This window comes from Musca autumnalis, unplaced genomic scaffold, assembly GCF_047663935.1.
Source record: "Musca autumnalis isolate F117 unplaced genomic scaffold, ASM4766393v1 scaffold_1, whole genome shotgun sequence".
NCBI classification, from domain to species: domain Eukaryota; kingdom Metazoa; phylum Arthropoda; class Insecta; order Diptera; family Muscidae; genus Musca; species Musca autumnalis.
Window position 1 is genome coordinate 60587206 of NW_027411644.1, and position 12745 is coordinate 60599950.

Consider the following 12745-nt stretch of genomic DNA (forward strand, 5'->3'; position numbering starts at 1 on the left):
ACCACTTGTAGAGAAGTTTTTTATGGCTGAAATAAATACTTAGAAAATGTAGGCCAATATTACTCTGCGGGATTTGCCAACGACGAAAATTTTGATGCTCTGGTCACGGTTTCCGTGAAGTTGAAAATGCCGAAATTTTTCTACCTAGACTCCAGGTAGGTGGGTAAACCCTTCGTTTTGGAATCTAATACCCCGGTTACACTTAACCGGATTAACCCAGTGGATTTGGATTTCAAATGTCAATTCCATAGCGCAAACGTCAAATAAATCCTCTCGAAGTGGGTTAACCCGGCAAAAAACTCTAGTGTAACCGCACTATAAGGCCATGTTTATATTATAGCCTTTTGCAGGGTTAACCTTCTGAATCAGAATTTATTAGACTTATATGCAAATGAATTGACATTTGAAACCAGTGGGTTTGTTAAATCCGTTTATATATAACGTACTATAAAGGCCTCGGTACATAACAAGCATCGGCGGCTGGCTTTCTTGATCCGCTTAATTTCTGATAAAAGAACAAAAAAGAAAATGTCAACCTAGTTCGAAATTGACTCGGCCCTTTATCATAAATGAGGCGGAGCAAGAAACCCAGCCGGCGAGGCTTCTTATGTACCGAGGTCTTAAGACCCAAGCCAAAATCTCAAAAAAGAAGAAAAATGACGCCGAGGAGAAAAAAAAACCTGTTTCCCACACTTTTCATTATTATTTTCCATTAATTCTGAAAATGTTTGTATTTTCAATACGTTTTTTATTTGTTTCTATGTTCAAAATTGAGGAGTGACATGTCAAAACATTATTTGTGTATATAAACTTTCAGTTATTGGTTTCGTTTTTGTTTCTTTACGCTATTTTGAACTAATGGACAATAAAGGTGTATGGGATTAAGAATGAAACACCACCTTCTTCCTTCTGCATCTATATAAAAGGTTTAATACATTACTTTTCATTAACCTTTTTCTGAAAATTTTTGTGTTTTTAGTAAAAAGTATTTGCAACTTCTTGCAACTACTTTCTCTTTTACTGAACAAGTTTGTTATCGAACAGCATTTTGTGAAAGTTTGTACAAACTTTTGAGTTATCGTACAGACCTACTGCCTACCCTAATAAATAAATCTCCCTTAAGAATATAAATTTGTAGCTTTTCGAAGAACAATTTTTTGATGTAATCCGGATTTCAAGCTTTTTTTCGTTGATATCCACATTGCTTTTTTCTGCTTTCAGTAAAGGGTATAAGGTCAAGGGTACTTACGGAACATTAAAAGTCCATATCAGAGAAAATATAGAATTCTGTGGTAAACGTTGCAAATGATCCCCCGACCGGGATGTAAACTGAGGCTGGATTCTCGTTCTATGAAAATGTGAAATGAAAAATATTTTCTTTATAATTTTTTTCATTTGACTCGATCTAGGGACGCATAATTTCATGAATTTTTTTTCAACGGCATCGCTGTAGTTTGGACCGGGACTTTTATTCCATTAAATATACACATTTCCCTAAAATATTATTTCCCTAAAAAAATTATTTCAAAAAGACATCTGTTCTATGGGACCATAAAAGAAAATATAACTTATGGCCTGTTCCCGTACTTTATAAAGTGGTAAAAGTCGTAAAAGTTGTAAAAGTCTAAACGATTTTCATATACATTTTGTGTACGGGAACGCAAAATGTGTAAAAGTGGTAAAAATTGTAAAAACTTTTTAGTTCTTGAACAGAGCTTTAGATTTGTATCTTTATACATTTATGCTCTGTTCCAGAACCTGCAAGAAGCTACTATTTTTTACTACGATAACATTTTTTCCTTTATGTTATCGGAAAAAATAGTAGAAATTAGTAGATTCTTGCAGTTCTGGAACAGACCATTAGTAAAATGCAATATTCATATGGCTGGGGAGCCGTATATCGTTTTATCCATACAATTATCTTTAAATATTATTATTAACTTTTGAATTATAATTGTTACTACCATAGTATTAGCTTTTTTATTGTAATCTCCAATACATATATAATTGGCTAGGGCTTTCTATGTATTGATTTTTAAATAAATAAATAAATAATTAAATAAATAAATAAATAAAAAATAAATTCCATCAAACAGATGTTTACATCAACACTACGTTACGTTACGCTACACTAATAATTCTGACACGCTGTGTTTGCTGCTCTTTTAGTGTGTCAAACAAATGTCAAACGTTCTTCGTTCTTAGTGAATTGCTCCGCTCTCGCTGTCTACCATTTATCATTGCAAAAAATCAAAGTTATTAAAATTCACACAATAATTTGGCAAAAATAGTTCTTTAAATTATACAGAAATTGTCAAAACCATAGTTAATAACAAAAGAAAAAAGACAATAACTTTGTCAGCAACTACAAAGTCTGATGAAATATTTCCATTAAATTGTCATCTAAAAACAAAAAGAAGGTGCAGTTTAAAGACACGACGAACAGAAATCAGACAAGTTGTGAAAATGAAACTATAGAAACAGTCGGTAGTGAGTATGGTGTGTCAATAGAAGTAAAAAACAGAAGATATAGTACAACGACACATCACAATCAGTTGAAAAGGGTAAAAAACAACAAACAACTACAATTGAATATAGAAAAAAAACTAATTTTAATCTTCCTCATCAAGAAAAAAGTGCAACAACAACAAAGGGAAGGGCTGGTGGCCTACGTACATGCAACAAACAACAAATCAATTAAACACACGACGACGCAGCACAACTAAACAACTGAAAGAGAAGAAAAAGACCCCCGGACAGGTGTGGGAAAATAATTTGCAAGCAAAAGTATAAATCACAAACCGGTGGTACAACAACAAAGCTAGTGATTTTCATTTGCTGTGTTTTTCTTTCTGTTGTTTTTTAAAAGAACAAAAGATATGGCCGAAGCTGTGGTAGAGGAGAGACCACCAGTGGCACCACGATTCTATTGTCATAAATGTGATGAGGAAATCAATATTGCCAATACTGCTGATTACATATGTCCCATATGTTCTGGAGGTTTTGTCGAAGAGTTACCACCAGCTGCTGCCAATGCTGCAGCCAACAATGCCAGCAGCAGCAGTGGTGGTAGTGGAAGCAACAATGCAGGCTTTAACAGTGATGAACTGCAATTGGAGGCATTGAGGGGACAAATTGCCAATTTGCTAGCCTCACGTAATGGTCCCAATTTGGAAATCAACATTAATCCGGGTTCCTTGCCAAGACAACCAAGAGGAATTGTATCTCTGGGACCTCCTGTCACCACGGCCGGTGGTCGTGTTAGGCCACAAAGTTTGGGCTTGGATAATGTCCTCTTAGATTTCCTACAATCGATATCGATGGGTGGTAGTGGAGGAGGTGGTGCTGATGGTGAAATGCATCCTTTTGATAATTCCCATTTCTTGTTTATGGGCAATTTGGGTGACTATGCTTGGGGTCGTGAAGGCCTGGATACCATAGTAACGCAGTTGCTAAATCAAATGGAAACTTCTGGACCGCCACCATTGGCCAAGGATAAAATCGATGAAATACCCAAAGTTGAAATAACACCCGAGGAAATTGAACGTAAACTACAATGTTCGGTGTGTTGGGAAGATTTCAAAATGCAAGAAATGGTACGAAAATTACCCTGCTCTCATGTCTATCATGAAGAATGTATTGTACCATGGTTGAAATTGCATGGCACCTGTCCCATATGTCGTAAATCACTAAATGGCGAAGAGGAGGAGGATACTGATGTTCACATGGATGTTGTTGAGGATCAAACTTCGGCGGCGACAACAACAGCAACGGCTGGTGGCAATTCCTCATCCGCATGTCCCATACATCAGCAAAATGCAACAACGTCTAATCAATATCGTAATCATCAGGATGGTCAACCCGGTACCAGCAGCAATAGTGCCAGCAGTGCTTCTAGTCAACAGCAGCAGCAGCAACAACAACAACAACGTTCAAATCCTACTTCCGACAATATATTTGGCTTTGAAAGAATGGATAGTGTTGATTTGGATTAAAATCGAAAAAAAAGAAAACAGAAAACCGCAAGAAATAGTTTATGTTTATTTCTTTCCTTTAGATTTAGAATTCTATGCATAAACAAAATACATAACACATACACCCACACACACACATTACGACATTATAATGAGAAAACAAATTATCAAAGAAAAAAATAACAAATAACAAAAGAATTGGAAACGAAACGAAAATCAGTGTAGTTGGTGTTTAAACATGAAATTGGCCTTGTTTGTAAAAAAGAAGATATGCAGCAGTGGGGTTGTGAAAAAATGGAATGGAATATATAATAATACCATGGAGACCCTTGTCTCAGTAAAGTATGTAAGGTTTCAAATCTACCAACCTAATGTCATTTAATTTGCAGCATCATAATGTCAAGAAGAGAAGAGAGAAGTCAGAAGAATTGTTTTCTACTGTCAGGCCCAGATTACAACGCTAAGGTTATTTGATCGGAAAATCCCAGCACTTTTCAAGTTGTAGGCCTAAGTTAGCTATCATGAAAACATTAACCCACTTAAGTTTAGTTTCTTTTAGCAAACCCTTACTAATTGAGCCCACATCACCGGCATGGTCCATATGAAAACAATAAATCAGTTACGAGGCTTATCTTTAGTACCATCTAACAGATTGATCCCATATTTTTACCAGGAAATTTATACTGGCTTAAGTAATAATTTGATAAATATTTGAAATATTTATGGACCGATGAAGGAAGTGAAGGATAGTGAAGCTTATAATTTATAATATGGCGAGATAGTGAAAGTGAGAAATCTCCCGCAAGTGAGCATTTATAATTGGCCTGATAATTTTGAAGGTAATATAGCCATAGCTTACTTTAATTCTTTGGCTTCTGTTAATTTCAGGGAAACTACTAGTTATGGCATTTGTTGTCCTATTTTAGTAACCTTTGAAGTTTCAAAGACTCAAGAAACTCCCTAAGAAGATTTAAGAATGATGCTGAACGAGATTTAGCAGCGTTATCAAACATTAAAAATCCCCCAATTTTAAGTATGGCCATAATTTATTTGGAAACTTCGGTTTTCTTTAAAATAGGGATATCGCCCGAATCGCCATGATTCGATTGTAGCAGATTCTGACGTACGCAGGGCGTTTTCTATCGTTGAACATTTTTTTTCAGAAAGTCAAATTTGATCTAGTTGAAAACCCAAAACTGATAGTCATCAGCAAAATGTTGTTGAGTTTAGTGTCACTACATGCATTGATATGGGTGCCACCGTGCGTAATGAATTCCAGTTTCGATTCCCAGGCCTGGAGTCGATATTGATCGGGGTTCATTTGTTGATTATATGCATTGATATGAAATGAATCCCATTTATAGTTTTGCTGTCCTGATTACAATCCATAACTCCTGAGAAATGAGCTTCTGAAATATAGAAAAATCCAAAAATTATAGTTTGTATGTTTTTTTTCAAATCTGGCGAAGTTAATGGCTTTGCTTTTAACATCAAATGTGTGTTTGAACACTAAAAACAGACACTCGTTAGCGAATGTGGTTTCAGTTCAGTTTAGGAACACCAACCTTGGTTGATATGCATTTTTTTCTAGAAATGTAGGTCTTTGGGCTTTTATTTCTCATAATTTAATTTCTACGGTGACCAACGAAAATGGCCTGCGAGGGTGATGAGAAGTGACTAACATTCATCCAATCATCTTAATATTTCCCTTAAACTTATATGAAGCTCGGAAATGGGCTATATCGTACAACTTCTTCCTGTACCTCCTCACAAAAGTTCACAATTTTTGTTTAAGTGCAGTTTAAGGTCTGTTCGATGATTGTTTTGAGATTTTCATCGAAAGTACACCTTATGATTCTGCTTACAACGACATGATTTTTTTTCGTGAGCAAGTCCATGCTTCCTGACATAATTGTCCAAAAGCTTTAAAAATCCTACGGTAACCAACGAAAATGGTAAGGAGTGACTGATATTGGTTCAAACATCTTAGTATTTCTTTTAAAATTACAAAGTTCGGAAATTGACTATATCACAAACTTAAATGATTTCCGAAGATATACCCACAGAATTGGGCTATATCGCACAACTCCATCCGGTACCTCCTAAAAAAGTTCACAATTTTCGCTTAGGTGCAGTTTGAGGACTGTTCGAGGAATGTTTTTAAATTTTCGCCAAAGCTAGTCCTTGTGATTCTACTTACAACGACATTATTTTTTTGTGAGCAAGTTCATGCTTCCTGACGTAATTGTCCAAAAGCTTTAGAATATCCTACGGTGACCAACAAAAATGGCTTACGGGCGCGATAAGGTGTGTCCGACACTGATCCAACTTATATGAAGCTCCAAAATATATATCGGATAACAACTTCCTTCGTTCAGAATTTGCACTTAAATGCGGTTTAAGGTTTGTTCGAGAATCGTTTGGGAAATGTCACCAAAGGTATGGTATTTCCTGTGATTCTGCTTACAACGACATATAATCCATTGTTCCTCGCATAATGAACCAAAAAACACTAAAAATTCTGCGGTAACCAACTAAGGTGGCTGGTTGGAACGATAACTACCGAAAGGAAACGAACACCCAAAATTAGATCCACTTCCAAAATGGACTATGTCGGCCCTTTCCTCCTCACATAATGAACCAAAAACTCTTAAAATTATATCCATTTTCAAAATGAACTATGTCGGTCCTTTCTTCCTCACATAATAAACCAAAAACTCCAAAAATTCTACGGTAACCAATTAAAGTGGCTGGTTGGAACGATAACTACCGAAAGGAAACGAACACCCAAAATTAGATCCGCTTCCAAAATGGACTATGTCGGCCCTTTCCTCCTCACATAATGAACCAAAAACTCTTAAAATTATATCCATTTTCAAAATGAACTATGTCGGTCCTTTCTTCCTCACATAATAAACCAAAAACTCCAAAAATTCTACGGTAACCAATTAAAGTGGCTGGTTGTTGCGATAACTACCGAAAGGAAACGAACACCCAAAATTAGATCCACTTCCAAAATGGACTATGTCGGCTCTTTTCTCCTCACACAATAAACCAAAAACTCTTAAAATTATATCCATTTTCAAAATGAACTATGTCGGTCCTTTCTTCCTCACATAATAAACCAAAAAACTCTAAAAATTCTACTGTAACCAACTAAAGTGGCTGGTTGGAATGATAACTACCGAAAGGAAACGAACACCCAAAATTAGATCCACTTCCAAAATGGACTATGTCGGCTCTTTCCTCCTCACATAATGAAACAAAAACTCTTAAAATTATATCCATTTTCAAAATAAACTATGTCGGTCCTTTCTTCCTCACATAATAAACCAAAAATTCCAAAAATGCTACGGTAACCAATTAAAGTGGCTGGTTGGAACATTAAGTACCAAAACAAATGACTGCTAAAATTAGCGCCACTTCCAAAATTGACATGTCGGCCCTTTCCTCCTCACATAATGAACCAAAAACTCTAAATATTCTATTGTAACCAACTAAAGTGGCTGGTTGGAACGATAACTACCGAAAGGAAACGAACACCCAAAATTAGATCCACTTCCAAAATGGACTATGTCGGCCCTTTCCTCCTCACATAATGAACCAAAAACTCTTAAAATTATATCCATTTTCAAAATGAACTATGTCGGTCCTTTCTTCCTCACATAATAAACCAAAAACTCCAAAAATTCTACGGTAACCAATTAAAGTGGCTGGTTGTTGCGATAACTACCGAAAGGAAACGAACACCCAAAATTAGATCCACTTCCAAAATGGACTATGTCGGCTCTTTTCTCCTCACACAATAAACCAAAAACTCTTAAAATTATATCCATTTTCAAAATGAACTATGTCGGTCCTTTCTTCCTCACATAATAAACCAAAAAACTCTAAAAATTCTGCTGTAACCAACTAAAGTGGCTGGTTGGAATGATAACTACCGAAAGGAAACGAACACCCAAAATTAGATCCACTTCCAAAATGGACTATGTCGGCTCTTTCCTCCTCACATAATGAAACAAAAACTCTTAAAATTATATCCATTTTCAAAATAAACTATGTCGGTCCTTTCTTCCTCACATAATAAACCAAAAATTCCAAAAATGCTACGGTAACCAATTAAAGTGGCTGGTTGGAACATTAAGTACCAAAACAAATGACTGCTAAAATTAGCGCCACTTCCAAAATTGACATGTCGGCCCTTTCCTCCTCACATAATGAACCAAAAACTCTAAATATTCTATTGTAACCAACTAAAGTGGCTGGTTGGAACGATAACTACCGAAAGGAAACGAACACCCAAAATTAGATCCACTTCCAAAATGGACTATGTCGGCCCTTTCCTCCTCACATAATGAACCAAAAACTATAAAACTTCTAGGGTACCCAATTGAAGTGGCTGGTTGGAACGTTAAGTACCAAAACGAATGACTGCTAAAATTAAAGCCACTTCCAAAATGGACTATGTCGGTCCTTTAGGTACCTCCTCTGCAAAAGTTCAAACAATTTTGCCATTTTTTTGGGAAAAAGGTCAGTTGTATAGTCGTTATTCGAGGATCTGTCCATAGACTTATTCATTAAATACAAATATTGTGGGGGTCTAGCTCCCAAGACATGATTAAGGAGCTTCTGCAATTCAAAAAAAGTTAAATTTCCAGGGTTTTGAAAACGCAGATCTTGTGGTGGCTAGGACAGACTTTCATCCATATGTTTTTAAGCCATAGTTTTTGATGTTGTACCTGCCGTGGCTCTAGAAGAGTTTAATGATGAATTGTAGTCATGATGTACGGTTACCTGATGTTACACTAGGGTGGGACGATTTCAACATCTTAAGGGGCGTTTCGCGTTTGTGATTCTTGGGATTGTACTGAGCAAACAAGTCCACAAACTGACTGATTAACTTGCAAATTTTTTCCTTTTTTTTTTTGAAATTTTCTTGGGCCCATATTTCGTAAACTATTTAAAATGTTGACTTATTTTCGAAACTAAACTTCTTACAGAAGACTCTGAGACCCTTAGTTTAAAATATAGAAGAATGTCAGGTTTTTTTATAGAGAAACTAAGATCTTCTTGTAAATGACACTTACGCCCTCTTCTGGAAGAGCACTACGTCTTTTTTTAGAAGTCGGGTTACAAATTCTCTGAACATTTTCCTTAGAAAAAATTTCGTTTTCATGGTCAAAAAAGTCGAAAATGTAGATAACTTGCCATTTTTATTTTTGATATTTTGGGCTTTAACAAAATTCGAAAATTTAGAAAATTCACTTTTTTTTATATTTTTGACTATAACACCCATGGCAGAACTACCAGGTAGTGGTATCACACCACCTTATCGAATATGAAAAGTCAAATCCCTTTATAAAAAAAATATTGTTGTTGTAATTTCCCCAACAACATAAAGTTTTGACATAACATATTCAAAATTTTATGATGCCACTAGCTGGGTAATTGTGCCATGATAACACCCAAACCATTGAGATTTTCGATTCAATACTAAGACAAAATTTGTATTCAAGACGATAGTTAAGAACTCTCTAGTACTACGCAAAAGCATTGGAACGCTTCTAAAAATGTTGTCTTAGTATTGAATCGAAAATCTCAGTGGTTTGGCTGTTCCAGTGCTTTTGCGATGTAGTAGAGAGTTCGCCCATTAAGATTTTTTCCTTCCATACTAGTCCCCCCACCCTAATATACACACATATTTTTTGGGCAAATCTGCTGTATAGGCTTAGTCTTGTGCCAGACTATGAACATTTTCATGAAAATGTTTTGAGCTTATGGGTAAGAAAGAAGGGAGAAAGGGATCTCCTTCACCTCCGCTTTCTCCTAAAAGCTAAAATATTTTTTGAAAATCATAGAAGATTTTAAATTATATAATTATTATATAAGTTTTTCTCCCAAGGGACAGGTGGAATATTCAAATTCTTAAGCGAAAATCCATTTAGCAAAAATAAAATACAAATAAAATGAATTTGAGTGAACATTCGGCAAGTGGTCTTTGAAAGCCCCTCATATAAGAAGGTATTCAGGGTGATTATGAATGTAAACACCCCGTGAATTTTGTCTTTCTGTCGTTTCAACTTAAAGGAAAAATTGCGAAAACTCACGGGGAGTTGATATTCATAATTGGGCTGATTAAATTTCATTTAAAATTTTATTTAAAAAAATTGAAAAAATATAAAAAAAAATTATTGTTCCCCATAAGCTATTTCCCTCCTGCTGCTTTTTAAACACAAGGTCAAGGTCAATTTCATCAGGGATTCCTAATTCGATTTAACAAAAAGCTCAACATAAGAAAGGTATATTTTTTATGAATATTTTAATTTTTTTTCTTCTTAAAAACATACTAAAATTAATTCTCTTTTAAACAAAAACAAAAATATATATTTGAAAACAAGAACAACAACAAAAATGTGTTAATTTATTGCTTGTATTTTTTGACATTATAAAAAATGCATATTTAAATAAAACTAAGTTAAAACAAAAATTATATATACATACACACCTACTATTACCAAAACTGAAAACATTTTCAATTATAAAAAAAATAATGTAAAAAAATTATTATTAAAATTAAAAAAACACTATTATTTATATTCAAACAAAAATTTTATAATATTAAAGAACAAAAACAAATAATAATTATGCATATAAATACAGCTTACGACTGTTTTGTAAAATAAAACCAAAATTTACAAAAAAAAAAATTACAAAAATAATTAAAATCAAATCCATGGGGTAGCTGATGATGAGGATACATACTATCCAACACATTTGTAAACATTTAATGTATGGATTCAAAATATGGATTTGTTTGTAAGGCTTTTCAACTCGTGAATGCAATTCCAGCTGCGTACATGAGTTTCAGTTCAATTTCAAATGTTCACCGCTATTATAAACGAACAGGAAGAGGGGAAACTTGAAAAAGAATAGTTTATTAATAATACGACAAAATAATGAAAGTGAGTAATTTGAACATTTTGAAATTGTCTGTATAATAATAATGACTCCTTTTCCCTCAAATATAATGAAAAAGGGAAAATACATATATACGAAACTATCTATAGTTTAGGGACAATATAACAATATTTTCTAATTTTCACAAAAAACAATTTCAATTTATTTTCACTCCAATTAAATAATTATTGCAATTTTATTATTTCATTCTCATCACCAACATTTACATTAAAGAAAAGCAATTAATTTATTTTGTTTTTTTTTTTTTTCTAATTACTCAATATTTATTGAAATTTTGAATTTGTACGCGTATGCACTTTTGTTATTACATATTTTTTTCCACGAAAATATTTTTCATGCCAACATTTTTAAAATTAACAATTTATAACATTTTCAAAATATTAAAGAAAAGTAAACAAAAATAATTATCTATATAATTAGCTTATAGTTGATGAAAGTAAAATATATAAAAAGTTGAAGACAAAGAAACATATAATGTAATAAAAAAAAAAATACAAAAAAAGAAATATAACGGTTAAAACAGAAATGAAAAAAACACTATGCAAAAAAAGCAAAATAAAATTTAAAAAAAGTTTTTGGACAAAAATTGTATTTTGTTTAAATTTAGAGAAAATGTGCAGAAAGTTATCTAAAAATAGACATAAGCATCTTCCACAACAAGGAAGACCTAACGGCCATCAACAAGAATACCTTAGGGTCATCTATAAGAAGACCTAAGATTCTATTTAAAGACCAGAGGGTCTTCTATAAGAAGACCAGTAGTGGGATTCTCTAGGGCATTTTTGGTTACCGACAAAAATCAGTCAAATTAAAACGCAAAATTAATGAAATGAATGAAAAGTTCAAATAAAAATTGACATCACTGTTGCTATCCGTAGAACTTTGCGAGTACTTTTTATTGGTCGCTAACTTACCGAATAATATCATTTATTACCGAAATTATAAGCATTTTAATTTTAACAATTTTTGTCGATAACCAAAAAATGCGTTAGAGAGTCCCACTACAGAAGGGCTTCTAAAAGAAGACCAAAAGGTCTTCTATAAGAAAACCATAGGGTACTCTATAAAAAGACCATAGCGTCTTCTATAATAATATCTTAAGGCCTTCTAGAAGAGTACCTAATCAAATAAGAAGACCTAAGCATCTTCTATAAGAAGAACTGAGGGTATTATATAGGAAGGTCTAAGGGTTTTCTGTAAGAAGAATGGTCATTCTCAAGTAGACCTAAGAGTCTTAAACGTAGGTCCCATTATCAATGAGCTAATATGAATCGGGGTGCATGAGAGAAGTCTCCCTTGTCCCTGCTGGGATGTTTGTAGAAGAATTATTATTATCAAGACAATCTTGGTGTTAAGTAGTGTTTATTCGCGGACCTGCGATTTCATTGAATTATCTATTTTATCCAGGGGAAGTCCATACTTGCCCGAGATATGGGCCATGAAATTATAAAAACCGAAAGTCGCGCTTAAACCCCACTTGTTCCGAGAAGAACTTCTGTGCTTCTTTGGAAATATTGTTCACAGAACCTCTGATGTTACATAAAAAACTTTCTTCTGGAATAAGACCTTTCAGGTCCTCCCAAGAGGAAAGTCTTATATAAAATATTTTCGGGTCTTCCTCAAGTGACAATGGATTCTTCTATGCGAAGAACTTAGTGTTTCCTATGGGAACACCTGCATATCATCCACTAGACGATCTTCTGGACTTATCTGAGAAGACTTTCAGAACTTATTTTTCCATGAGAATACATTAGGAGGTCTACGAAGAAGCCTTTGGATTTTAAATGAGAAGA

General features: G+C 34.0%; 1 protein-coding gene across 1 annotated transcript; it reads left to right on the plus strand.

The window, feature by feature from the left end:
- The first annotated feature begins 2179 nt into the window (after window positions 1–2179).
- Window positions 2180–7584, plus strand: Iru (E3 ubiquitin-protein ligase Iruka). The gene is made up of 2 exons (XM_073976547.1): window positions 2180–2564; window positions 2631–7584. The coding sequence occupies exon 2, from the start codon at window positions 2880–2882 to the stop codon at window positions 3993–3995; it is 1116 nt and encodes a 371-aa protein (XP_073832648.1). The 5' UTR covers window positions 2180–2564; window positions 2631–2879; the 3' UTR covers window positions 3996–7584.
- The last annotated feature ends 5161 nt before the right edge of the window (window positions 7585–12745 follow it).